At 49.3% G+C, this 27637-nt stretch overlaps 1 protein-coding gene across 1 annotated transcript in view; it reads right to left on the bottom strand.

Annotated features, from left to right (window-relative positions):
* Positions 1-393: 393 nt before the first annotated feature.
* Positions 394-27637, bottom strand: part of LOC140387343 (glycine amidinotransferase, mitochondrial-like) — a 94954-nt gene continuing 67710 nt past the window's right edge. Inside the window, exons 5-9 of the mRNA XM_072470289.1 lie at positions 26467-26604; positions 26056-26220; positions 14161-14224; positions 8329-8445; positions 394-3406 (exon numbers count right to left, since the gene is read on the bottom strand). Coding sequence (XP_072326390.1) covers positions 3294-3406; positions 8329-8445; positions 14161-14224; positions 26056-26220; positions 26467-26604 — 597 coding nt within the window. The 3' untranslated portion in view covers positions 394-3293. The remainder of the gene's footprint in view (positions 3407-8328; positions 8446-14160; positions 14225-26055; positions 26221-26466; positions 26605-27637) is intronic.

Raw genomic sequence — 27637 nt, 5'->3', positions numbered from 1 at the left:
TGTTTGTACATTCGGGTAATTAAGTCCTCCATTATAACTACTCTCTAATGTTTGCATCTCTCTGTAATTTCCCTGCAGATTTTTTCCTCTACCTCCAACCCACTTGGTGGTTGTTAGACTACACCCAGCAATGTCATTGCAACCTTTTTATTCCTTAGCTCCAAATCGATCCTGTCCTGGAACATTCCGACATCCTCTTTCTCCAGCACTGCAATGCTCTCCTTCACCAATCCCGCCACCTCCCATCGTTTTTGAGCACCTTGTACCCAGGAGTGTTTACCACTCTGTCCTGCCCTTTCTTGAGTCAGGTTTCTGTTATCGCCACAACATCATATTTCCACATGGTAATCTGCAGACATGTTTGGGAATTTATCACAGCAAAACCTCCAGAGATAAAATGCAATAGAGCTTTTATTGAGAAAGAACACAAAATTAAAAATAGATTGCGTGCTCATTCAACATGTTGCAGCAAAATACAAGTAAACCATTTAATTATTGCCATACTAAATATTGCGTTCATAAAAAAGTGGCAGCATTTCATTACATTCGTCATTTATTCGGTTTTCGGAATAGTGTTTGTACTTTCTGTAGTAGCTGGATTGTAATAGCCGCCTGGGTTAATGGTTCCGACCTTAACAGTTAGAAAACATTTAGTTCTCAGACACAAGGGAAAAAGCTGGGGAATTGGGAATGCGTGATCCTGCCTGATGGATAATCACTCTGCCAGAAGGCTGTGTATGTTGAGGGTAGCTCCGAAGAGCTGGGCGGCAATCCCACAGACCGTCTCCAAAGCAGCAAAAAGGAGAGAACCAAAGAATAAAAATTCCCTCCAGAAGGAAAAGTGGGATCAGGATTGGGACTCACTAAAGGTTGAGAGCAGCCATTGGGAAACGGCAGCAAGACTTCTCGAACAGCGAGTCCATTCCTAATGCTTTGGCTGCAGCACCCTCTGCTGGACTGTGTTTTAAAAACCCTCTCTATGGATTTATCAGTTTATAATTGTTCTAATTGCATGAGCAACAATTTTATGATTTCCAAACAGGAAACTACTGCACAACATGTAGTGTCCAGCAGGCTTTTAGGGTCAGTACGGCAACTTACACTCTCAGGATTCAACTGACTCCATTATTCAAACACAATTGATTTAAAACAAATTAAATGAAGGAAAAAATCAGAGGCATTCCAGTCTGATAACCCCTTGCTACCTTTCAAAAGAGCTTCACATTGAGGAACCCCACACATGCGGATTGTTCTCTGTAATCCCCAATCACTGAGATCTTCAGCCAGTGAGATGTTTTTGTGAAGCACCGGATTACACAGGGTAAGTAATTACATAGTTTTTACTGTCACTCAAGACTGATGAAGAAAGGCTGTGGTCCAAACAGCAGGCGACACTGTGCGGGGCATGTCCAGATGTTTCAGGAATTCTTGGTGCTAAACTGTACTGTGCCAAATCATTTGCTTTGATACAGCTGCCAAATAAAACCTGAGACATGATTTTCTTTTAAATGGGCAATGCACAACTGCCAATTCATATGTCAAATACAAACATGGTCCTAGTTAAAATTCTTGTCAACTTAATAACAAATATAAAATGATCCAGTGAAGTGACTGGCCCAATTTCCGGTAATGAGAATGACAACAGTTTGGGTGAAGACGTGACAGTCTCACACTTACCCTGAAACAACTGAGGACTTTTCTCAACAGAAACTGAAATGCCAGATTCATCAGAAAAGGAGGAAATGTTTTGGAAGCTCGCCAGAGGAGCTCTGTTGCAGATCACAGGTGAATTTTAACACATCTCCCGAAGGGGAGAATGTTGAAAAAAAGCTTTAACAGCACTTTTTGATAGAAGGCACTGTTCAAAAAAAACACATCATGCACACCTTCGACCAAAGTGAATCACCAACTTGTGTTTGTGTTCAGGTTTGGATCAAATTAACAGAAGAAAAAAGGAACAGGAAGAGGTCATTCGGCCCATCAAGTCTGCTCCACCATTCAATTTGATCAATTAATATTCTTGCCAAACTGAAACCTCTCGATCGCTTTTGAAATGTTCAATTGCCCTCAACAACCTTTTTGGGAGAGAGCGTCCCAGATGTTCACCATCCACTGAAGTGGTTAATTTTGGTCAGGAGAGTGAGGAGCGGCAATGTAACCAAAAGGAATGGAGGAGCAAAGAGACCTGGGGTGAGGGGCAGTTTATGCTCACACCAATTCTGAAAGAGGGGGACAAGTTGAGAAATACATGAGATGATTGGCCAGAATACAAAAACCAGGAGGTTTTGTGAAAGCTCTAAAAGTTAGGACTCAGCTCGAGGCTGGTGTTCAGTTCTGGGCACCACATTTCAGGCAAGATGTCTCGGCCTTGGAAAGATTCCAGAGGAGATTTACTGGAGTGACTTCTGGGATGAGGGATCTCAGTGATTGTGGAGAAGCTGGGATTGATCTCCTTAGAGCAGAGAAGGTTCAGAGGAGATTCAATGGAGGTGTTCAAAACCAGGAAGTGTTTTGATAGAGTAAATGAGGAGAAACTTTCTTTTGTTAGAAGAATTAGAAAGCAGAAGATACAGATAATTAGCCAAAGAACCAGAGGTGACTTGAGGAATTTACACAGCGAGTTGTGAGTGGGAGCACACTGCCTAACGGTGTGATGGAAACAGATTGAAAAATAACTTTGAAAAGGGAATCGGTTAAATACTTGAGGGAGAGGAATTTTCAGGGTTATGGTGGTGGGGGGAGGGGGAGCAAGAGAGTGGAATGAGTAAAATAATCTTTTCAAAGATTAGAGACAAGCAGTGGCCTCCTGTCATTCTAAAATTCTACTTAGTGAAGAGTTGTTTCTGAGCATTACCCATTATATGTGCAAGCTCTAATTTTGAGGGAAACCCCTTTGTTTCAAATTTCCCCACCAGAAAATATATTTTCCCTTAATCTACCCAAGCAAATTCTTCAATCTTCTTCGACAACTTAATTGTATGAATTACAGGCAAAACATACAAATTGGGGGCAGGAGTAGGCCTGTGTTTTTAATTGGTGTTTTATCTCCTATGTTGATGCAGAAACAAACCTATTCTATGCAACCTGACTACATAATTCAACCCTTTATAGGCCATTCTGGTGAATCTATCGCCCCTCCAAGGTCTTGTCAAGGTGCAGTACCAGAACTGAATGAAGCGTTAAACAGACCTTTATATAAAACTTCCTTCCCTTTGTATTCCAGCCTCATTGAGATAACGGTCAATATTCCATGAGCTGTTTTGAATTCTCAATGTCCTGACTCCCTGCAAAACTCAGTCAAAGTATGATTGGAGAGTGCCACGACGACGGATGTCACATGTCCAGCAATGAAAGCCCCCGCCCAATGAGTTTGCATGACTGATGTTGACTTTAATCGTTTCGATTCCTGGAAAAGGAAAGAGATTTTATTTAATGGTGGATTACTTCATTGCAGTGTTAATGTAAGCCTACTTGTGACAATAATAAAGTTTATTATTATAACTCCATTGTGCTTTGTATGATAGCGGCAGTCTGTTCACATAAAACGTGGCTCTCAAACTGGGATCCGTACGTGCTTTTGACAGGGTCTGTGAATAATATGAATAGGACCCAAAGGTACAAGCTGGGTGCTGGCTGTTATCCTGATTTCCTTTGCAGCTGGGAGCTTGAACAGGGGGGGGGGGGGGGGGGGGGGGGGGGCGGGTTCAGAGACCGCTCCAAAACAGATTAGCTAGTGGGGCCATGGGCTGACTGGAAAGCCCAAGAGGAGGAGAGAGATCAGAAAATCCCTCTACCTCTCAACAGTCGTGTGTTGAATGGGCAGGTGGGGGATAGTTGCAGCTAAAATGTGCCGATGCTCCCAACACAGGACATTGAACCTGACCCCCCTCCAGGAAGGGCAGGGAGGGGAAATATTTAACAGGTATGTTGCTGAAACTTTACCTGGATGTTCTTACAGGAAACCACACCTATTGTATAAAACTTATTACACTTCTACCTCTCCAGCTCTAAAAAGGAGTCATACAATACCCTCCTGCCAGAAAGGGCAGCACGGTAGCACAGTGGTTAGCACAATTGCTTCACAGCTCCAGGGTCCCAGGTTCAATTCCGGCTTGGGTCACTGTCTGTGCGGAGTCTGCACGTCCTCCCCGTGTCTGCGTGGGTTTCCTCCGGGTGCTCCGGTTTCCTCCCACAGTCCAAAGATGTGCAGGTTAGGTGGATTGGCCATGATAAATTGCCCTTAGTGCCCAAAATTGCCCTTAGTGTTGGGTGGGGTTGCTGGGTTATGGGGATAGGGTGGAGGTGTTCACCTTGGGTAGGGTGCTCTTTCCAAGATCCGGTGCAGACTCGATGGGCCAAATGGCCTCCTTCTGCACTGTAAATTCTATGACATGAACTCAAAACATTAACTCCATCTCTCTCTCCACCAATGCTATCAGAGGTTAGGCCACATTTGGACCATGTCCAATTCTGGTCACCGGAAGGACGTGGAGGCTTTGGAGAGAACATAGAACACACAGTGCAGAAGGAGCCCATTCGGCCCATCAAATCTGCACCGACCCACTTAAGCCCTTACTTCCACCCTATCCCCGTAACCCAATAACCCTGCCTAACCTTTTTGGACACTAAGGGCAATTTATCATGGCCAATCCACTTAACCTGCACGTCTTTGGACTGTGGGAGGAAACCGGAGCACCCGGAGGAAACCCACGCACACACGGGGAGAACGTGCAGACTCCGCACAGACAGTGACCCAAGCCGGAATCGAACCTGGGACCCTGGCGCTGTGAAGCCACAGTGCTACCCACTTGTGCTACTGTGCTTCCCACAGCACTCAGTGCTGAGTACAGAAAAGGTTTACTGGGATGTTGCCTGGTGTGGAGGGTATTGGCTATGAAGAGAGATTGAATAAACTGGGATTGTTCTCCCTAGAGAGACGGAAGCTGAGGGGCGACCTGATAGAAGTTTATAAAATTATTAGGGGTCTAAATAGGGTGAACAGTTGGAGGCTTTTTCCCAGGGTGGAAATGACAATTACAAGGGGGCACAAGTTCAAGGTGAGGGGGGAATAGTTCAGTGGAGATGTGCGGGGGAAGTTTTTTTACTTAGAGGGTGGTGGTGACCTGGAATGCGCTGCCAAGTGAGGTGGCTGAGGTAGATATGTTAGCGACCTTTAAGACCTATCTGGATCGGCACATGAACAGACGGGGTAGAGAAGGACACAGGCGGTTGGTCTGGATAGGGCACGTGATCGGAGCAGGCTTGGAGGGCCGAAGGGCCTGTTCCTGTGCTGTAATTGTTCTTTGTTGTTCTTTGTCATGATAACTTGTCTCTTACCGGTGAGCTTGTGGGCAGCGGTAAGCAATTCAGGATGTTGGCAATGTGTGTTCCTGTGTGATGCTCGATGGGGCACTCATAAGCTGCCAACAATCGTGCTCAGCAGTGGATCAGAGACGAGGCGGTGGGAAAGATCACCGTTTCCTCATTAAAAAAGGCCCCACAGTCCGTAATTATCATAAAATGTTGGCCGTAGATGTTTGGATGGAATTTCTTCACTCCGAATGTCACGGCCACACCCTCTTTTTCAATTTGTGCACAGCATCATTTCATATCTATCAGGGTTCATGATGCAGAGCTGGGCACTGAGAGGAGCGGGAGCTCGGAGATGGCGCACTCAAAAATTGAAGCTGCTGATGCCACGAAGGATCAGCCACTGACTGAGCCAGAAACGGAAGACATCGTCCCAACATTGGAGAAACTGGTCTCAGAGGAACGTGGTGACTCATTCCGGGACTTTGAAACGATTCCTGTAATTGATTCCCAGATCATCGAGAACACTGACGATGAGTGGGAAGACAGCGATGATGACTGCGATGACACCAACTCGGATGACAGCGACCGAGACTGACCCAGAGGAAGCGCTGATGACAATCTCAATATGCAGCTCCACAGATCACTTATACATTCTTCAATTTGACCAAACTGACCCAGAGCCTGGGTCATCGCAACCAGAGAGCATCGTAATCTCGAGTGACGAAGAGCAAGTGAGCGAGGCTCCAGTCAGCCGAGAACGGGCGACACCTGTTGCCCCAGTTCTAATGTCCGCCCAGGCACCCGAAACCGAGGCTCCAACATTTCGGGGAGGCCGCAGAAGTGGGCGGGATCACACTACTCAATGATGACCCATCAGCCCCCCAGGATCCACCTGAAACTGCGCAGACCTCTGAGCACAGGGTGAAGACCAGCACCGAACCAGAGGCTGTCAAACCCAAACATAAAAGCAAGAAACACAAGAAACTACGTCATCATGTTCTCAAAATAAAGAGGAGAAAGAGGGGAGACTGGGAGAGTTAGCTCAGCTCACTAACAAACCAGAAACAGAAACTAATAGAAGCAGCAAGCAGCACCATGCCAGGAAGCGCGAAAGAGGCTGGTGACGCAAGTGTGGCAATCATGGGCACAGGCCTTCCAAAGGTTAGAGAGGTTGAGTAGACTGGGACTGTACTCGTTGGAATTTAGAAGGATGAGGGGGGTTCTTATAGAAACATATAAAGTTATGAAGGAAATAGATAGGATAGATGCGGGCAGGTTGTTTCCACTGGTGGGTGAAAGCAGAACTAGGGGGCATAGCCTCAAAATAAGGGGAAGTAGATTTAGGACTGAGTTTAGGAGGAACTTCTTCTCCCAAAGGGTTGTGAATCTATGGAATTCCTTGCCCGGTGAAGCAGTTGAGGCTCCTTGACTAAATGTTTTTAAGATAAAGATAGATAGTTTTTTGAAGAATAAAGGGATTAAGGGTTATGGTGTTCGGGCCGGAAAGTGGAGCGGAGTCCACAAAAGATCAGCCATGATCTCATTAAATGGCGGAGCAGGCTCGAGGGGCCAGATGGCCTACTCCTGCTCCTAGTTCTTATGTTCTAAAGACACAGAGCAAAGAGGAGAAGAAACAAGAAGCTGGCACGTAAATCAGTCTTTGGAGAGGCTGGCAACTGCCCAGATGATCACCGAGGTGATCCCGTGAGGGAGGCACAATGACTTGTGCGGGAAGAAGACGGACACTGGCCAGGCACAGCATGTTTATGGACACCATAGTTGAACTCATTCACAGTGTTAGACAAAAATCATGATTGTATAAAGTTAAACGGTCAATGTTGGTTGTAAACAAATCTTATTGTTTTCTGAGGAAGGGGGATGAGGTGATATGCCTGGAAGCAATATCATAGGTGGATGGTGTGTGACCTCCAACCAGCAGGTGGCGGTGCAGAGACACCATGCAGTCTCAAGGCCGTGGTCATGTGACCAGGGACTCCAATATAAGTGGGGGCAAGTCCGTCCATCAGCTGATGGTGTAGGAGATGGTAGTCAGACATCAGGTGAACAGTCGGTGCTAGGTTAGTTCCAGACGAGTACAAAGAAACTCCGTGATAACGTGCTCCGTAACAGATCACTATCTTACCCCGTGTGATTCAATAAAGGTCCTGGTTTGGACAAGTCAAGGTGTTTGGTGGATTCCTTTGCAAGGTACAGAAGACCAAACACAACAACGCCCACATCCCATAAATGAATTTTTAAAAGCAGCATTTTGTGTTCTCTCTCTCCCTCACTTGACTGCTTGTCGCTTGTTGTCAATACTCAATACATTCATATGTACTTTCAAACTATTCAACAATGAGCAAGGTTGCATTGTTTGGAGATTGAACTGTCCAGACTAATGGACACATTCAGTAGGACAAGCAACTGAGGGGTAGAGAAGTACGACAATATCCCAGCTTGTGTTAGGAGGGCACGTGGCTGGAAATCGATGGATTCAAAATATATATATATATTTTAGAGTTCCCAATTCATTATTTTTCCAATTAAGGGGCAATTTAGCGTGGCCAATCCACCTACCCTGCACATCTTTGGGTTGTGGGGGTGAAACCCACGCAGACACGGGGAGAATGTGCAAACTCCACACGGACAGTGACCCAGGGCCGGGATCGAACCTGGGACCTCGGAGCCGTGAGGCAGCTGTGCTAACCGCTGTGCCACCGTGCTGCCATGCAGGAAATCGATGGATAATAAGGAGCGAACTGTAGGCTGCAATTACACGGAGTAAGGTTCGGAGTAGCACACTCGCCAGAACCCCCCCAGTCACAGCTGTGTGACAGGCCGTGGAGGAGACTCCATAGGGCCAAATAACCAATCAATAGCTCAGAAATACCGTGTACCTAACCCCTGCTGCAGGAGGGTTAATGTTCCTGGTACTGAACCCGTACAGAAAATCCCCTATCAACATATCTGTGTAGGTGGAGGCTGTGTGTATAGTAATTGTGAATGATCAGTTACCCAGTTTCTCAAACATCTTCTGAATTGTAGTCTCGTTCTTCTGAACCATCACTCTCTTCGCATCCAACATCAGAACATTCATGGATAACCATTTAGACGACATCCAAAGAGGGTGATCTGCAGGAAACATGGAGTGGAGCAATGAACAATCTGCCACCTTGGCCAACATTACTTTACAGGTTGTCTACCAAGAAATTTGTCGCTTTCTTTTTTAAATGGGGACACGTTCCCTGTACTTTATCCCATTTTGAATTGTCTGATGACAGGTTTTGTGACATTGTTCTAGGATGCTCTCTCCTCCTCCATTGCTCTCGTCTGCTCTCTCCTCCTCCATTGCTCTAGTCTGCTCTCTCCTCCTCCATTGCTCTAGTCTGCTCTCTCATCCTCCATTGCTCTAGTCTGCTCTCTCCTCCTCCATTGCTCTAGTCTGCTCTCTCCTCCTCCATTGCTCTAGTCTGCTCTCTCCTCCTCCATTGCGCTAGTCTGCTCTCTCCTCCTCCATTGCTCTAGTCTGCTCTCTCCTCCTCCATTGCTCTAGTCTGCTCTCTCCTCCTCCATTGCTCTAGTCTGCTCTCTCCTCCTCCATTTCTCTAGTCTGCTCTCTCCTCCTCCATTGCTCTTGTCTGCTCTCTCCTCCTCCATTGCTCTAGTCTGCTCTCTCCTCCTCCTCACTGAACCCCCCCCCCCTCCAGGTGTCAGGGACCCCGAGGCAGGAATGGGATTTGTTGGGCCAATTCTCAATCACCATGACTACCAGTCAAAAGCTTCATTAAAACGTCAGCAGCTCCTGGAAAAGCTAATTAATTATTTTCCCCATCGGGTTGGCTGCAACTACAGATCTTTAACATCTGTGCGCACAGCTTCGCAACCAGCCACCCCTCAAAAAAACATTTCCCCACTTTCCTTTCGACCTAATGGTGCTAATTGAGGCCTCACTAACAGTCAGTGATGGGAGTCAATAACAAATCATCCGATTAATCCCGCATCAGAAAACTGATCAAATATTAGTACTGGCCAGGGCTTTGGGCCAGTGGCATGGACACAGGCCCGAGCATGTCGACAAGAGTGTGAAATACCCTGGACACACACCCTGTGGGTGTGGCGGGGGCGGGGGCGGGGGCGGGGGGGGGGGGGGGGGGTACCCTGGACTCGCACCCTGTGGGGAGGGGGGGGGTGGGGGGGAGCTGATAATTGCGAAAGTTTTCCAAATCTCGGCTCGAACAGGTTTGCCTAAATCACAAACAGAATCATTGAGAAAGCAGCTGAATCAATCACAGTTTCAGAATGGGGGAGAGTTGGCTACATTTCTCTTTAAAACCAACTTCATAAACAGAGGGTTTGGGAAAACACAAAATCGCCTATTTCAAAAATTAAATCACCTCGGCTCCCCGACAGGCAGCGGGAAAAATAAAGGAGTTCAGTTTGCATCCCTCCCCTCTCCACAAACACTACACAGAGCCATTTATAGCTTCATTTGTGTACAGTGCTCAGATCTTATAATTGTTAGGAAAACAAAGGTAGTTTTAAGGCATTTATATTGGTAAACATTAGAAATAAGGTATAGTTTTAAAGTGGGTTTAATGTTTTGGTAAAACCTATAGTTAGATTCATGCTGGGCAAAGGTGTTTGTATGTGTGGGCGTTGGCTTTGTTCCAACTGTGTTTCTATTGTGCTTCAGTGAACATCTCTCAACTCTGCCAGAATAAAGACTGGACAGGACTGCAGCTGTGAAGGGGCAGGATTCTGAAAGTATAAGTTACAGTCCAGATAACCAGGGAATTAGGGCAGAAATAAAAAGTGTTTAAGACGACTGGACAAACTGAACAGAGGCCAAGATATTGTTCAGAAAAATTCATCGGAACAGGAGGAGGCCGAGGCCATTCCGTCCCTAAAGCCTCTCTCGCCATTCACTGAGACCCTGGCTGATCTATAACCTAACTCCACATTCCTGATTTGGCTCATATCCCTTCATATCTTTGCTTAACAGAAATCTATCTATCTCAGATTTAAATTTAACAATGATGTAGCTTGAGCTGCTGTGTGTGGGAGGGAGTTCCAATCTCTACCACCCTGTGAGTGAAGAATTTGTTCCCAACATCTCCCCTGAACGGTCTGGCCCTAATTTTTATACTATGCCCCCGAGTTACAGAATCTCCAATCAGTGGAAATAGTTTATCTTTATCTGTCCTGTCTTTCCCTGTGAATTCTGGAATACTTTGATCAGATCACCCCTTAACATTCTAATTCTAGCGAAAACAGGTCTAATTTGTGAAATCGCTCCTCGTAACTCAACCCCTGTAATCCAGGTATCATTTTTGTAAACCTGCGTTGCTCTCCCTCCAAGGCTAAAATATCCTTCCTGATGTGGTGCCCAGAACTGCTGACAGTGACTCTGAGTGGGGTCTAACCAGGGGTTTGTAAAGCTGCAGCATAACCCCTGTGTCTTTATTCTCCAATCCTCTGGATATAAAGGCCAGCATTCCATCAGCCTTTTTGATTATTTTCTGCACTTGCTCCTGGGATATTAAGGCTCTATGTATCTGACCCCCCCCCCCCCCCCAAAGTCTCTTTGGACACCCACTGTACCTAACCTCTTTCCATTTACAAAGTGAAAATGAAATGAAAATCGCTTATTGTCACAAGTAGGCTTCAATGAAGTTACTGTGAAAAGCCCCTAGTCGCCACTTTCCTGCGCCTGTTCGGGGAGGCTGGTACGAGAATTGAACCGTGCTGCTGGCCTGCCTTGGGCTGCTTTCAAAGCCAACGATTTAGCCCTGAGCTAAACAGCCCCTTTAGTGCTCTGCTCTATCCTTTTCTGGTCCAAAATGGATAACCTCACACTTGTTAACATTAAATTCCATCTGCCACAATTTTCCCATTTACCCAGTTTGTCAATATCTCCTTGCAATTTTGTCATCATCTAGACTGTCTACAATGCTGCCTAACTTTGTATCATCAGCAAATTTGGATATATGACTTTCCACGCAGAGCCCAAATCATTAATGAATAATGTGAATAATTGAGGCCCCAACACAAAGGTTAAATCAAGTGTTGTTCTGAGTTAAAGAGACAATTGCAGTAACCAGATTTAAAGTGGGACAGTCAAGAGGGGCGGGGCGGGGGGGGAGGGGGTGGAAAGAGAGGGGGGGGGGGGGGAAGAGACCATGTGCACATGTTCTGAGAGTGTCCAAGGTTGATGGAGTTCTGGAAGGGATTTTCGGATGTAATATCAGAGATTCTGGCGGTAGAGGTAATAATAATAATAATCTTTATTGTCACAAGTAGGCTTACATTAACACTGCAATGAAGTTACTGTGAAAATCCCCCAGTCGCCACATTCCGTCGCCTGTTCGGGTACACAGAGGAAGAATTCAGAATGCCCAAATTACCTAACAGCACATCCTTCGGGATTTGTGGGAGGAAACCCACACAGACATGGGGAGAACATGCAGACTTTGCTCAGACAGTGACCCAAGCTGGGAATCGAACCTGGGACCCTGGAGCTGTGAAGAAACAGTGCTAACCACTGTGCCATCGTGCTGCCCGAGTCAGAGTCCGGAGGTGGCGATATTTGGAAGATCTGGGGGTTCAAATGGGGAGAGAGGCTGAAAACTTGGCCTTTGCCTCCCTGATAGCCCGGAGACAGATTCTGTTGGGTTGGCGGGACTCGGAGCTGCCAAATGCGGGGGTACAGGTGAGTGATCTGGCAAAATGTCTGCATTTGGCACCACCTGGAGGTCGGTGACCAGTGGTGTCCCGCAGGGATCTGTTCTGGGCCCTCTGCTCTTTGTGGTTTTTATAAATGACTTGGATGAGGAAGTGGAAGGGTGGGTTAGTAAGTTTGCCGATGACACGAAGGTTGGCGGAGTTGTAGATAGTGTTGAGGGTTGTTGCAGGTGACAACAGGACATTGACAGGATGCCGAGCTGGGCTGAGACGTGGCAGATGGAGTTCAACCTTGATAAATGTGAAGTGATTCATTTTGGAAGGTCGAATTTGAATGTTGAATACAGGGTTAAAGGCAGGATTCTTGGAAGTGTGGAGGAACAGAGGGATCTTGGGGTCCACGTACATAGATCCCTCAAAGTTGCCACCCAGGTTGATAGGGTTGTTAAGAAGGCGTGTGGTGTGTTGGCTTTCATTAACAGGGGGGTTGAGTTTAAGAGTCGCGAGGTTTTGCTGCAGCTTTATAAAACCCTGGTTAGACCACACTTGGAATATTGTGTCCAGTTCTGGTCACCTCATTATAGGAAGGATGTGGATGCTTTGGAGAGGGTACAGAGGAGATTTACCAGGATGCTGCCTGGACTGGAGGACATGTCTTATGAAGAAAGGTTGAGGGAGCTAGGGCTTTTCTCACTGGAGCGGAGAAGGAAGAGAGGTGACTTGATAGAGGTGTCCAAGGTGATGAGAGGCATGGATAGAGTGGACAGCCAGAGACCTTTCCCAGGGTGGAAATGGCTGTCACGAGGGGACATAATTTTAAGGTGATTGGAGAAGGTATAGGGGAGATGTCAGAGGTTCTTTACACAGAGAGTGGTGGGTGTGTGGAATGCACTGCCAGCAGAGGTGGTGGAGTCAGAGTCATTCGGGACATTTAAGCGACTCTTGGACAGGCACATGGACAGCAGTAAATTGAAGGGGTGGAGGTTAGGTTGATCTTAAATTAGGATAAATGGTCAGCACAACATTGTGGGCTGAAGGGCCTGTACTGTGCTGTACTGCTCTATGTTCTATGTGGCTCTTGGGGCTAAAGGGATGAAGGGCCGAATGGCCTCCTTCTATTTTCTATGTATGTAACGGGGATCATAACATTTAAATATATCTTTTCACTGCCTTCAGTGACACTAAAAAAAGCTGAATACGAAAAGCCTTGGTGAAGGTCTGCAAACAATGCAATCAGTAGAATATCACCATGGTGATTGATTGGAACTGAGGGTATGGCCAGTTTTATGGGTTGGGCCACATTCGAGTCTGGTGCCTTTTAAACCAATGCAAAAGATCCCAGAGACTCGATTAGCGCTGGACATAACTGGCACTGAAATTCCCCGATGTCTGTCCTGATTTTGGGCTCATTGCACCAGGAACACTGACACAATACAGAAACTATTCCAATATTCAAACCCAATGTTAGGGGCAGCATGGTGACGCAGTGCTTAGCACTGCTGCCTCATGGCGCCGAGGTCCCAGGTTTGATCCCGGCCCTGGGTCACTGTCCATGTGGAGTTTGCACATTCTCCCGGTGTCTGTGTGGGTCTCACCCCCACAACCCAAAGATGTGCAGGTGGGTGGATTGGCCACGCTAAATTGCCTCTTAATTGGAAAAAACGAATTGGGTACTCTAAATTTATTTTTTTTAAATTGAAAGCCAATGTATGAATTTAGCTGTCCCAAAGTCATGTCTCAAATCAAATAGTAATGTCACTGGGCTGGTGATCCGGAGACCCTGACAACATGGGTTCAAATTCCACCACGGCAGCTGGTGGAATTTAAATTCAGTTAATAAAACCTGGAATATAAATCTAGTTTCAATAATGGTGACCATGAAACTAGCAGCAATTGTTGTAAAATGTCCTTTAGGGAAGGAAATCTGCCGTCCTTACCCGGTATGGCCTACACGTGACTCCAGACCCACAGCAATGGGGTTGAATTTTAACTGCCGTCAGAAATGGCCTCAGCTGAAGGGCAATTAGGGCCGGGCAATAAGTGGCGGCCTTGCAAGTGACATCCCGAGAACGAATAAAGAAAAACAATAATCTTGGGACATTAGATATTGGGGTGAAATGGTCATTCTTTTATCTCCGGTGTTGGAATGTGAAATAATACAATTACCATCAGGCATCAGAGGACGCGGGGGAGAGACAATCGTCCATCCAGCCTTCTTGAAAATATCAATCTGAGGGTTAAAGAGTGACAAGTCAGACAGTGAATAGCAACTTACATCTTCCCCAGTCGGAGCATGACTTCCCCAGTCGGAGCGTGACTTCCCCAGTCGGAGCGTGACTTCCCCAGTCGGAGCGTGACTTCCCCAGTCGGAGCATGACTTCCCCAGTTGGAGCATGACTTCCCCAGTCGGAGCATGACTTCCCCAGTCGGAGCATGACTTCCCCAGTCGGAGCATGATGTCCTATGTTACACTCACAGAATAGACACAATTGGAGAGCTAATATTTCACTATCCTCACTCAGAATATTATCGGAGATATTAAGAATGTGAACCTTTACCATCCTGAACAAAAGCAAATTCCTGCAGATGCTGGATTGGAAATAAAAACAGTTATTTAAAATGTTGGAAACACTCAGACAGACGGACAGTGTCTGTGGACAGAGAAACAGAGTCAATGTTTCAGGTCAACAACCTTTCTGCAGAATTGGGGAGATCTCGGGGGGGATTCGCTATCGGTCGACGCTGGAATTTCAAATCGCAAACCGGGCGGAGAATACGGTGTCAGCCAATAATGGAAGTCGGCGCCGGGAGCGCATTGCTCTGGCGCCTCGATAGCGCCGTGAATGTGGTCCTCGCCACGCACCAGCCTGCACATGCAAAATCTACAGGAGCAAAATGTACAGGAGCATACATTAACATCTCATTAATGGCCCGACCCAGAATTCTCCGGCCTCCCGCGATGCTCCACCACCCCCAGCCCGTGGCCCATCAGGTGTTGGCACCCCTCAGTGCACCCCTCCGAAGCTTTGCCCCTCCGAGGGCAACAGGGGGGCCCTTCAACCCCTTCGGAAAATGGAGTTCGGTATCCAGCCAGGAATGGTTGGCATCTGCCTGGCCGCTGCAGCCCTGGTGGACACACTGCGGCTGTACGAGCAGGAGCCACTCGGGAAGGGCCCTGCACAGCCGGAGCCCGTCCCAGAGCCACTCGGGGGGGGGGGGGGGGGGGGGGGGGGCTGTACAACCGGAGCCAGTCCCAGAGCCACTCGGGGGGGGGGGGGGCTGCACAACCGGAGCCTGTCCCACAGGAGCAGGATCGAGCCGGTGTAGATGGAGAGCTGGACGCCCAACAGGTCGAGGAGGAGGCGGGAATGAGGCGTCATATCAGGTCTGTGTTTACCGGCGGCACCTGTCATTCGAGGACCTGCCAGGCCGAGCGTGGTGCTGAAGACTCTGGCTAACCAGGGAGACCGTGCGGCATATCTGCCGCATTATGGTGCACCCGGAGCCGTGGGGGTTTGGGGGAGGACACCCCCTCCCGGTCGCCCTGAGCTATTACGCCATGGAGTCCTTCCAGGTGCCGATTGGAGAGCTGTCCGGGGTCTCACAGATTCTGTGCACAGGGGCATCCGCGCCGTTACGGAGGCCCTGTCTGCCCAGGCGGCACAATCCATCAACCGGAATATGGACCGAGCCCACCACGTTGCTGGTGCAGCAGGATTCACCGCTATCGTCAGTATGCCCCAGGTCCAGGGGGTGATCGACGGGATGCATGTCCCACTGTGAGCACTGGCACCCTTCCCAAATCAGAACGGATTCCACTCCCTCAATGTGCAGTCGGTGTGAGACCACCAGCTGCAGGTCTGCGTCCAATACCCGGGCAGTGTGCATGATGCCGTTCTCCTGGCACACTCCACGGTTCCCGACACCTTCGAGGTTCTCCCCTAGGTGAGGGGTTGGCTCCTGGGCGACAGGGGTTATCCGCTGTAGTCGTGGCCTATCCGGAGGCCCCAGACCAACGCGGAGACCCGCTACAACGATGCCCATGAAGCGACCAGGAGCGTGATCGAGCGGTGCTTCGGCGTCCTGAAGATACAGGTGCCTGGACCGCTCTGGAGGGGCCCTCCAATACTACCCCAGGAGTGTCTCCCATATTGTGGCGGCCTGCTGCATTCTTCACAACATAGCGCAGCAGAGAGGGGACATGCTGGAGGAGGAGGATGAACGCCAGGCCTCGTCTGATGAGGAGGATGCGGAGGAGCCTCAGGATGGGCAGGGCATAGGGGAGGGGGTTGGATATCAGGGTGGCATGCGGTGATGGGTCACTCACCAGGTCGGACCCACCACAGGTTAAGCAACGTTTCACCATCACCACTTCCAATTTGGTCTACTGCATTCGCTGCTCCCAATGTGGTCTCCTCTATATCGGAGAGACCAAACGCAGACTGGGTGATCGCTTTGCTGAGCACCTTCAGTCTGTGTGCATTCAGGACCCTGACCTTCCTGTTGCTTGCCATTTTAACACAAGACCCTGCTCCCAGGCCCACATGTCTGTTCTTGGCCTGCTGCAATGTTCCAGTGAAGCTCACCGCAAACTGGAGGAACAACATCTCATCTTCCGGCTAGGCACGCTGCAGCCTTCCGGTCTCAACATCGAATTCAACAACTTCAGATGATTAGTTCTGCCCGGCCCCTCCTCCACCGCATCCTGCAGGGTCTCCAGCTCTGCATCGGTGAACCTCGGGATGGCCTCTTTGTGACTGGAATGAGAGTGTGTGGGCAGTGGAGTCCTTAAATGCGGCTGCAGCTGGTCAGCTTCTCGCGTGTGTCGATCCTGACCCCGGTGAATCACACGCCGGCGGGCGTTGGGACTACACCAGTGCTCGCTCATCAGCAAGTCCTGAATGAGTCCGGGTCTGGCACCCCCATCGTGACCATAGAACAACCGCCAATCAGTCCCGGCGCCAACACTTAGTCTCGGAAACGGAGAGTCCTGCCCCACAATTTTGAACATTTGGTGCAATTCACGGGACAAAAACAGAATCGCATTTTGGCCGGGTTTAGCGAGGTGCCTGTAGCGCCAAGAGCCACGCCGCTATTTAGTGGGACTTTGCACTTTGAGGCCACACTTACCCGATTTCCTGCCCCATTTTTAAATGCCACCCCGATCTTTTGCTGCCACTCAGCCACCCCACTGTGGCTTCCGGACCCCCCACTGCACCCAACTTATCTCTTCGGGGGTCTTCGATATCCCCCCCCCCCTAACCCTTAAGGGCAAGGCACACTCAATGGGCAGCACGGTAGCACAGTGGTTAGCACTATGGCTTCACAGCACCAGGGTCCCAGGTTCGATTCCCGGCTTAACAATAATAGCTTGTTGTCACAAGTAGGCTTCAATGAAGTTACTGTGAAAAGCCCCTAGTCACCACATTCCGGTGCCTGTTCGGGGAGGCTGGTACGGGAATTGAACCCACGCTGCTGGCTTTGTTCTGCATTATGATGCGACCATCAATTCACTCAAGGACTCGTGTCGGAGTAAAACAGTGGTGTTAATTAACTATCAGCTTTGCCTGCCTGCGACTGGTACATACTGAGGACAGTCCCACAGGCCAGCTACTCCTATACTCCTTCAAAGGGGCGGAGCCATGGGCGGAGCCCGTACATGCTCCAACATCCTCCAACATCTCCCCCTGTGGGTGAAGCCATACAATGGCCCACAGATAAAACCCACAGGGTTAATAACATAGAACATAACTGGTGAATTAACTATTTACATTCACCACATTCACCCCCTGTAAAAAAATAAAGTCCGGCGGGGATGATGGGCCACACGCTCAGCCGGTCCGGCGCCCGGATCGTGCGCTGCGACCGCCGAAGCGCTGGTGTTGCAGCCGCTTCAGGTGGCTGGGGAAGTGGGTCCGGAGCAGCCCCAGGGGTGGACTCCGGGAGCGGCTCTTCCTGAGCTTCATTCCTGCGGACTGGTGTGCCGGGTGGAAGGGAGCTCGGGAGCCCAATGGGCGCGAGGGTGCTGGGCATGGGAGAAAGAGCGGGGTACAGCGCGGGGGGTACTGTGGACGTAGTGGTGGCGGAGCCTGCGGGCGCAAGGTCTCGGAGGGAGACGGTATCCTGTCGACCATCGGGGTGCTCAACATATGCGTAGTGCGGGTTTGAGTGCAGGAGCTGGACCCTCTCTACCAGGGGATCGGTCTTATCGGTCCGAACGTGTTTCCGGAGGAGAACCGGACCCGGTGACATCAGCCAGGGTGGGAGCGAGGCCCCTGAGATAGTTCCCCTAGGGAAAATAAACAAGCGCTCATGAGGAGTCTGGTTTGTGGCCGTGCAAAGGAGGGACCTAATAGCATGGAGCGCATCGGGGGGGACTTCCTGCCAGTGGGAAACCAGGAGATTCCTGGACCGTAGGCTCAGTAGGACGGTCTTCCAGACCGTCGCGTTCTCCCTCTCCACCTGGCCGTTTCCCCGGGGGTTATAGCTGGTAGTCCTGCTCGAGGCAATGCCCTTACTGAGCAGGTATTGACACAGTTTGTCGCTCATGAACGACGAGCCCCTGTCGCTCTGGACGTAGTTGGGGAAACCGAACAGGGTGAAGACCCTGTAGGGCTCTGATAACAGTGGGGGTGGTCATATCGGGGCACGGGATGGCAAACGGGAAACGGGAGAACTCATCAATAATATTGAGAAAGTAGGTATTGCGATTATTTGAGGTGAGGGGCCCTTTGAAATCGATACTGAGGCGTTCAAAGGGCCGAGACGCCTTCACCAGGTGGGCCTTATCTGGTCGAAAGAAACGCGGTTTACACTCCGCACAGATTGGGCAGTCCCTGGTTACAGCTCTGACCTCCTCGGTGGAGGAGGGCAGGTTCCGGGCCTTGATATAATGGGTGAGCCGGGTGACCCCCGGGTGGCAGAGGTCGTTGTGGATAGCCCGTAGTCGGCCTTCTTGCGCACTGGCGCATGTGCCGTGGGACAGGGCATCTGGGGGCTCGTTGAGCTTCCCAGGACGATATACTATAGCGTAATTATAGGTGGAGAGTTCGATTCTCCACCTCAAGATCTTATCATTCTTGATTTTGCCCCGCTGCGTATTGTCGAACATGAAGGCTACCGATCGTTGGTCGGTGACGAGGGTAAACCTCCTACCAGCGAGGTAGTGCCTCCAGTGCCGCACGGCTTCCATGATGGCTTGGGCTTCTTTTTCGACCGAGGAGTGTCGAAGTTCAGAGGCGGTGAGGGTGTGTGAAAAAAACACAACCGGTCTGCCTGCTTGATTGAGAGTGGCGGCAAGAGAGACCTCTGATGCGTCGCTCTCCACCTGGAAGGGGACGGACTCGTCCACCGCGCGCATCGCGACTTTGGCGATGTCCGCCTTGATGCAGTTGTAGGCCTGGCGGGCCTCGGCTGCCAGAGGGAAAAGGGTGGCCTTAAATAGTGGGCGGGCTTTGTCCGCATACTGGGGGACCCACTGGGCGTAGTAGGACAAAAATCCAAGGCACCTCTTGAGGGCCTTGGGACAGTGAGGGAGGGGGAGTTGCAGGAGGGGGTCACAGACGGTCAGGGTCGGGCCCTCGGACTCCGTTTTCCACGACGTAGCCGAGGATGGCTAGTCTGGTTGTGCGGAAAACGCATTTCTCCTTGTTGTAGGTGAGATTAAGTTTTTGGGCGGTTTGAAGTAATCGGTGGAGGTTGGCGTCGTGGTCCTGCTGATCATGGCAGCAGATGGTGACGTTGTCCAAGTACGGAAACGTGGCCCGCAGCCCGTACTGGTCCACCATTCGGTCCATCACTCGTTGGAACACCGAAACCCCGTTTGTGACGCCAAAAGGGACCCGGAGGAAATGAAAAAGGCGGCCGTCTGCCTCAAACTGCCTCTGCGGCCTGTGGATCGAGCTCCAGTCTGTCAGGTTTGAGGGCTGACTCCATAATCGTTTTTGTTCAGATGGTTAATTAAATTGATGCGACCATCAATTCACTCAAGGACGCGTGTCGGAGTAAAACAGTGGTTTTAATTCACTATCAGCTTTGCCTGCCTGCGACTGGTACACACTGAGGACAGTCCCACAGGACAGCTACTCCTATACTCCTTCAAAGGGGCGGAGCCATGGGCTGAGCCCGTACATGCTCCAACATCCTCCAACATCTCCCCCTGTGGGTGAAGCCATACAATGGCCCACAGATAAAACCCACAGGGTTAATAACACAGAACATAACTGGTGAATTAACTATTTACATTCACCACACATTACAAGCCAGCTGTTTAGCCCACTGTGCTAAACCAGCCCCTGGTTGGGTTGGGTCACTGTCTGTGTGAAGAGATCAGATCAGTCCATAAGAGGGTCATTGAGGAGCCTGGTGACAGCGGGGAAGAAGCTGTTTTTGAGTCTGTCCGTGCGTGTTCTCAGACTTCTGTATCTCCTGCCCGATGGAAGAAGTTGGAAGAGTGAGTAAGCCGGGTGGGAGGGGTCTTTGATTATGCTGCCCGCTTTCCCCAGGCAGCGGGAGGTGTAGATGGAGCCAATGGATGGGAGGCAGGTTCGAATGATTGCGGCAATTAAATTGATTCTCTTTCCACAGACACAGTTTGACCTCGAGTATTTTGGTTTTAATTCCTTTCTCATTCTATTTTCTCGCTAACATTTATCAGCAACGGCGTTGGAGCCGTAAACGTGATCACCCCCCACCCCACCCCCCCAGACCCCCACCCCACGCCCCCCCACCCCACCCCCCTCCCACCCCACACACGTGATCACCCCCAACCCCCCCACCCCCTCCGTACACGTGATCGCCCCAAACCCCTCCACCCCTCCGTACACGTGATCATCCCTCCAACCCCTCCGTACACGTGATCCCCCCTCCGTACACAGGATCACCCCCCCCAGCCCCCTAAGTATACGTGATCACCCCACACACACACCTTCCTTACACATGATCACCCCCACCCACCCCTCTCCGTACACGTGATTTCCCCCCCCATACACGTGAAAACAGCGCGGGAGGTGAGTGAGCCGGGAAATTTAAAAAGCGCGGGAGATTTAAAAAGCGCAGGAGGAAAGAGAGCCGGGACATTGAAAACAGCGCGAGAGGAGAGAGAGCCGGGAGATTTAAAAAGCGCGGGAGCTGCGAGTCAGAGCGGAGATTTTAAAAGATAGCGGCCTAGTTTCGGGAGCCGTTCGGGGGAGGAGGAGCAGTCTCTGTCGGGGAGAGAACCCGAAAACATCGAAAACACTCAGAAGATAAGAAGGTAAGTAAGTGATTTTTACTCATTTTTAACTTTTATACCTTTTTCAAATTGTGTGTGTGGGGGGGAAACAGAAAAGCTGTGACCTGAGTGGCTGGTTGGGATTCTACACTAAATTAAAAAAATTCAGCATTGGTAACTAATTAAACATAATTACTGAATTATAATTTAGAGGGGTATCTAAGCCAGAGATCGGAGAGTACTATATTTAGCTTTCGCATTTATATTAGAAATCTAGTGCTAGGAAACAGATAGTTAACAGTAACTTTGAAATTTTTTTTAAAATATATTAAAAAATGTTTTTAAAAACTTTTATTTTTAATTAATTGATGCAATGTCAGTTAGAGGGGTGCAGTGCTCTGACTGTGAGATGTGACAGGTCTGGGAGACTTCCAGCGTCCCGGATGGCTTAATCTGCAGAAAGTTCACCCAACTGGAGCTCCTCACAGACCGCATGGTTCGGTTGGAGCAGCAATTGGATGCACTTAGGAGCATGCAGGTGGCGGAAAGCGTCATAGATCGCAGTTATGTAAATGTGGTCACACCCAAGGTGCAGGCAGAGAAATGGGTGACCACCAGAAAGGGCAGGCAGTCAGTGCAGGAATCCCCTGTGGTTGTCCCCCTCTCGAACAGGTATACCCCTTTGGATACTGTCGGGGGGGATAGCCTATCAGGGGAAAACAGCAGCAGCCAGAGCAGTGGCACCACGGCTCGCTCTGATGTTCAGAAGGGAGGGTCAAAGCGCAGAAGAGCAATAGTAATAGGGGACTCTATAGTCAGGGGCACAGATAGGCGCTTCTGTGGACGTGAAAGAGACTCCAGGATGGTATGTTGCCTCCCTGGTGCCAGGGTCCAGGATGTCTCCGAACGGGTAGAGGGCATCCTGAAGGGGGAGGGCAAACAGGCAGAGGTCGTTGTACATATTGGTACTAACGACATAGGCAGGAAGGGGCATGAGGTCCTGCAGCAGGAGTTCAGGGAGCTAGGCAGAAAGTTAAAAGACAGGACCTCTAGGGTTGTAATCTCGGGATTACTCCCTGTGCCACGTGCCAGTGAGGCTAGAATTAGGAAGATAGAGCAGCTAAACACGTGGCTAAACAGCTGGTGTAGGAGGGAGGGTTTCCATTATCTGGACCACTGGGAGCTCTTCCGGGGCAGGTGTGACCTATATAAGAAGGACGTGTTGCATGTAAACCGGAGAGGCATAAATATCCTGGCCGCGAGGTTTGCTAGTGTCACACGGGAGGGTTTAAACTAGTATGGCAGAGGGGTGGGCACGGGAGCAATAGGTTCAGAAGGTGAGAGCATTGAGGGAGAACTAGGGAATAGGGACAGTGGGGCTCTGAGGCAGAGCAGACAGGGAGAAGTTGCTGAACACAGCGGGTCTGGTGGCCTGAAGTGCATATGTTTTAATGCAAGAAGTATTACGGGTAAGGCAGATGAACTTAGAGCTTGGATTAGTACTTGGAACTATGATGTTGTTGCCATTACAGAGACCTGGTTGAGGGAAGGGCAGGATTGGCAGCTAAACGTTCCAGGATTTAGATGTTTCAGGTGGGATAGAGGGGGATGTAACAGGGGAGGCGGAGTTGCACTACTGGTTTGGGAGAATATCACAGCTGTACTGCGGGAGGACACCTCAGAGGGCAGTGAGGCTATATGGGTAGAGATCAGGAATAAGAAGGGTGCATTCACAATGTTGGGGGTTTACTACAGGCCTCCCAACAGCCAGTGGGAGATAGAGGAGCAGATAGGTAGACAGATTTTGGAAAAGAGTAAAAACAACAGGGTTGTGGTGATGGGAGACTTCAACTTCCCCAATATTGACTGGGACTCACTTAGTGCCAGGGGCTTAGACGGGCCGGAGTTTGTAAGGAGCATCCAGGAGGGCTTCTTAAAACAATATGTAGACAGTCCAACTAGGGAAGGGGCGGTACTGGACCTGGTATTGGGGAATGAGCCCGGCCAGGTGGTAGATGTTTCAGTAGGGGAGCATTTCGGTAACAGTGACCACAATTCAGTAAGTTTTAAAGTACTGGTGGACAAGGATAAGAGTGGTCCTAGGATGAATGTGCTAAATTGGGGGAAGGCTAATTATAACAATATTAGGCGGGAACTGAAGAACATAGATTGGGGGCGGATGTTTGAGGGCAAATCAACATCTGACATGTGGGAGGCTTTCAAGTGTCAGTTGAAAGGATTTCAGGACCGGCATGTTCCTGTGAGGAAGAAGGATAAATACGGCAATTTTCGGGAACCTTGGATAACGAGAGATATTGTAGGCCTCGTCAAAAAGAAAAAGGAGGCATTTGTCAGGGCTAAAAGGCTGGGAACAGACGAAGCCTGCGTGGAATATAAGGAAAGTAGGAAGGAACTTAAGCAAGGAGTCAGGAGGGCTAGAAGGGGTCATGAAAAGTCATTGGCAAATAGGGTTAAGGAAAATCCCAAGGCTTTTTACACGTACATAAAAAGCAAGAGGGTAGCCAGAGAAAGGGTTGGCCCACTGAAGGATAGGCAAGGGAATCTATGTGTGGAGCCAGAGGAAATGGGCGAGGTACTAAATGAATACTTTGCATCAGTATTCACCAAAGAGAAGAAATTGGTAGATGTTGAGTCTGGAGAAGGGTGTGTAGATAGCCTGGGTCACATTGAGATCCAAAAAGACGAGGCGTTGGGTGTCTTAAAAAATATTAAGGTAGATAAGTCCCCAGGGCCTGATGGAATCTACCCCAGAATACTGAAGGAGGCTGGAGAGGAAATTGCTGAGGCCTTGACAGAAATCTTTGGATCCTCACTGTCTTCAGGGGATGTCCCGGAGGACTGGAGAATAGCCAATGTTGTTCCTCTGTTTAAGAAGGGTAGCAAGGATAATCCAGGGAACTACAGGCCGGTGAGCCTTACGTCAGTGGTAGGGAAATTACTGGAGAGAATTCTTCGAGACAGGATCTACTTCCATTTGGAAGCAAGTGGTCATATTAGCGATAGGCAGCACGGTTTTGTGAAGGGGACGTCGTGTCTCACTAACTTGATAGAGTTTTTCGAGGAGGTCACTAAGATGATTGATGCAGGTAGAGCAGTGGATGTTGCCTATATGGACTTCAGTAAGGCCTTTGACAAGGTCCCTCATGATAGACTAGTACAAAAGGTGAAGTCACACGGGATCAAGGGTGAGCTGGCAAGGTGGATACAGAACTGGCAAGGTCATAGAACGCAGAGAGTAGCAATGGAAGGATGCTTTTCTAATTGGAAGGCTGTGACCAGTGGTGTTCCACAGGGATCAGTGCTGGGACCTTTGCGGTTTGTAGTATATATAAATGAATTGGAGGAAAATGTAACTGGTCTGATTAGTAAGTTTGCAGACGACACAAAGGTTGGTGGAATTGCGGATAGCGATGAGGACTGTCAGAGGATACAGCAGGATTTAGATTGTTTGGAGACTTGGGCGGAGAGATGGCAGATGGAGTTTAATCCGGACAAATGTGAGGTAATGCATTTTGGAAGGTCTAATGCAGGTAGGGAATATACAGTGAATGGTCGAACCCTCAAGAGTATTGAAAGTCAGAGAGATCTAGGTGTACAGGTCCACAGGTCACTGAAAGGGGCAACACAGGTGGAGAAGGTAGTCAAGAAGGCATATGGCATGCTTGCCTTCATTGGCCGGGGCATTGAGTATAAGAATTGGCAATTCATGTTGCAGCTGTATAGAACCTTAGTTAGGCCACACTTGGAGTATAGTGTTCAATTCTGGTCGCCACACTACCAGAAGGATGTGGAGGCTTTAGAGAGGGTGCAGAAGAGATTTACCAGAATGTTGCCTGGTATGGAGGGCATTAGCTATGAGGAGCAGTTGAATAAACTTGGTTTGTTCTCACTGGAAAGAAGGAGGTTGAGGGGCGACCTGATAGAGGTCTACAAAATTATGAGGGGCATAGACAGAGTGGATAGTCAGAGGCTTTTCCCCGGGGTAGAGGGGTCAATTACTAGGGGGCATAGGTTTAAGGTGCGAGGGGCAAGGTTTAGAGTAGATGTACGAGGCAAGTTTTTTTACGCAGAGGGTGGTGGGTGCCTGGAACTCGCTACCGGAGGAAGTGGTGGAAGCAGGGCCGATAGTGACATTTAAAGGGCATCTTGACAAAATACATGAATAGGATGGGAATAGAGGGATACGGACCCAGGAAGTGTAGAAGATTGTAGTTTAGTCGGGCAGCATGGTCGGCACGGGCTTGGAGGGCCGAAGGGCCTGTTCCTGTGCTGTACATTTCTTTGTTCTTTGTGATCCCCCCTCCATACATGTGATCCCCCGCAACCCCTCCGTACATGTGATCCCCCCTCCTTACACTTGATCTCCCCTCCTCCGTACACGTGATTACCCCCCCCCCCAACCCCTCCATACACGGGATCACCCCCACCCCCCTCTGTACCACAACAGAAAGCTGGCATTTCCGAGTTCAGAGTGGGGTATGAGTGTTTGATTAGTCAACGTGACGAGAAGGATTTCCTCACCAAGTGCAGGAACCAGCCTGTTAAATACAGAGACGATGCTGTAAAAAGATTATGGCCCCCACCTTGTACAGCAGGGTCAATATCAGAAAACCCCTCAATATTTTAACGTCTTCAAACAGAAGGAGCGAATCACAGTGGCGAGTGCTGAGCTCCAGGAATGAGCCCCCCCCCACCCCCGATATCAATTATACTGAATTGAATTTGTCTGTTCAAGGGTAACAATGTGAACATAAATAAAAACATTTATCTGTTCCAAAATCCTTTATTAGACCAGTATTAGGCTGTATGGTGTTTCTCAATGATCTTACTTGGTTACAGGGCCGTTCCGGATTCGCTAATACCAAACCAGGTCCAATGATGTTGAAGGTTGCATCAATATGCATGGGGTTTGGATCCTTGAAAGAAATTGTGTGAAGTCTGTATGTTGGTGCAAGGTGCCTGCGCATCCACTCAATCCCCAGATAATTAGTCACCTGGAAAATTAAAACAAACCCAATATTCACACTGGATCTCAACCTGTTGGAGTTGTTCATGTTTTATATGCTATGTAGACAAGTCAGTCTGCAGATTATGGGCACAGCCCAACTTCAATGGAAATAATGAATGAGTGAACATGAATCTGCACTGAGGGACACTAGCTTTAACCTCAGTTTGGACAGGAGGCATTAGGGAGACAATGAGATGTTACCTTGAAGGATTAAGTGATATAAAACACCCACCTGGCTGCGTTGTACAAATATATCTCTCCCAGCTCTCATGAAGTCGGCAGCATCAAAACACGGCTCAAATTCGGTGGTTACAAATTTCCCAAGGGCAGCGAGTTTGTGTCTGTCCTCCGCTGACTGCATGGGGTAGTCCTGCAGCAGCAAAGATTAGTGCAACAAAATCAAACGTCACAGTCAATCTTAAAATCATCCACTGCTTACTGCAGGGCAGGGGAATGTTCCGTGTCAGGCCTCGAAAGACACAATGCTCTCAGTGCCATCCCCCACCTTCTCCCCATAACCGGCACATTCTTCCGTTTCAGAAAACAATTTCCCTTTGAATACTTCAATTGTCCATGTCTCCACCACACTCACAGACAGTGCACTCCAGATCATAACCACTCGCTGTGTGAATGTCTCCACCACACTCACAGACAGTGCTCTCCAGATCCTAACCACTCGCTGTGTGAATGTCTCCACCACACTCACAGACAGTGCATTCCAGATCCTAACCACTCGCTGTGTGAATCTGTCTCCACCACACTCACAGTCAGTGCTCTCCAGATCATAACCACTCGCTGTGTGAATCTGTCTCCACCACACTCACAGACAGTGCACTCCAGATCATAACCACTCGCTGTGTGAATCTGTCTCCACCACACTCACAGACAGTGCATTCCAGATCCTAACCACTTGCTGTGTGAATCTGTCTCCACCACACTCACAGACAGTGCTCTCCAGATCCTAACCACTCGCTGTGTGAATCTGTCTCCACCACACTCACAGTCAGTGCTCTCCAGATCATAACCTCTCGCTGTGTGAATCTGTCTCCACCACACTCACAGACAGTGCATTCCGGATCCTAACCACTCGCTGTGTGAATCTGTCTCCACCACACTCACAGTCAGTGCTCTCCAGATCCTAACCACTCGCTGTGTGAATCTGTCTCCACCACACTCACAGACAGTACATTCCAGATCCTAACCACTCGCTGTGTGAATCTGCCTCCACCACACTCACAGACAGTACTTTCCAGATCCTAACCACTCGCTGTGTGAATCTGTCTCCATCCCACTCACAGACAGAACATTCCAGATCCTAACCACTCGCGGTGTGAATTTGTCTCCACCACATTCACAGACAGAACATTCCGGATCCTAACCACTCGCTGTGTGAATCTGTCTCC

This window comes from Scyliorhinus torazame, chromosome 12 (genome assembly GCF_047496885.1).
Source record: "Scyliorhinus torazame isolate Kashiwa2021f chromosome 12, sScyTor2.1, whole genome shotgun sequence".
NCBI lineage: Eukaryota > Metazoa > Chordata > Chondrichthyes > Carcharhiniformes > Scyliorhinidae > Scyliorhinus > Scyliorhinus torazame.
This window is presented reverse-complemented; position numbering and strand designations above follow the sequence as displayed.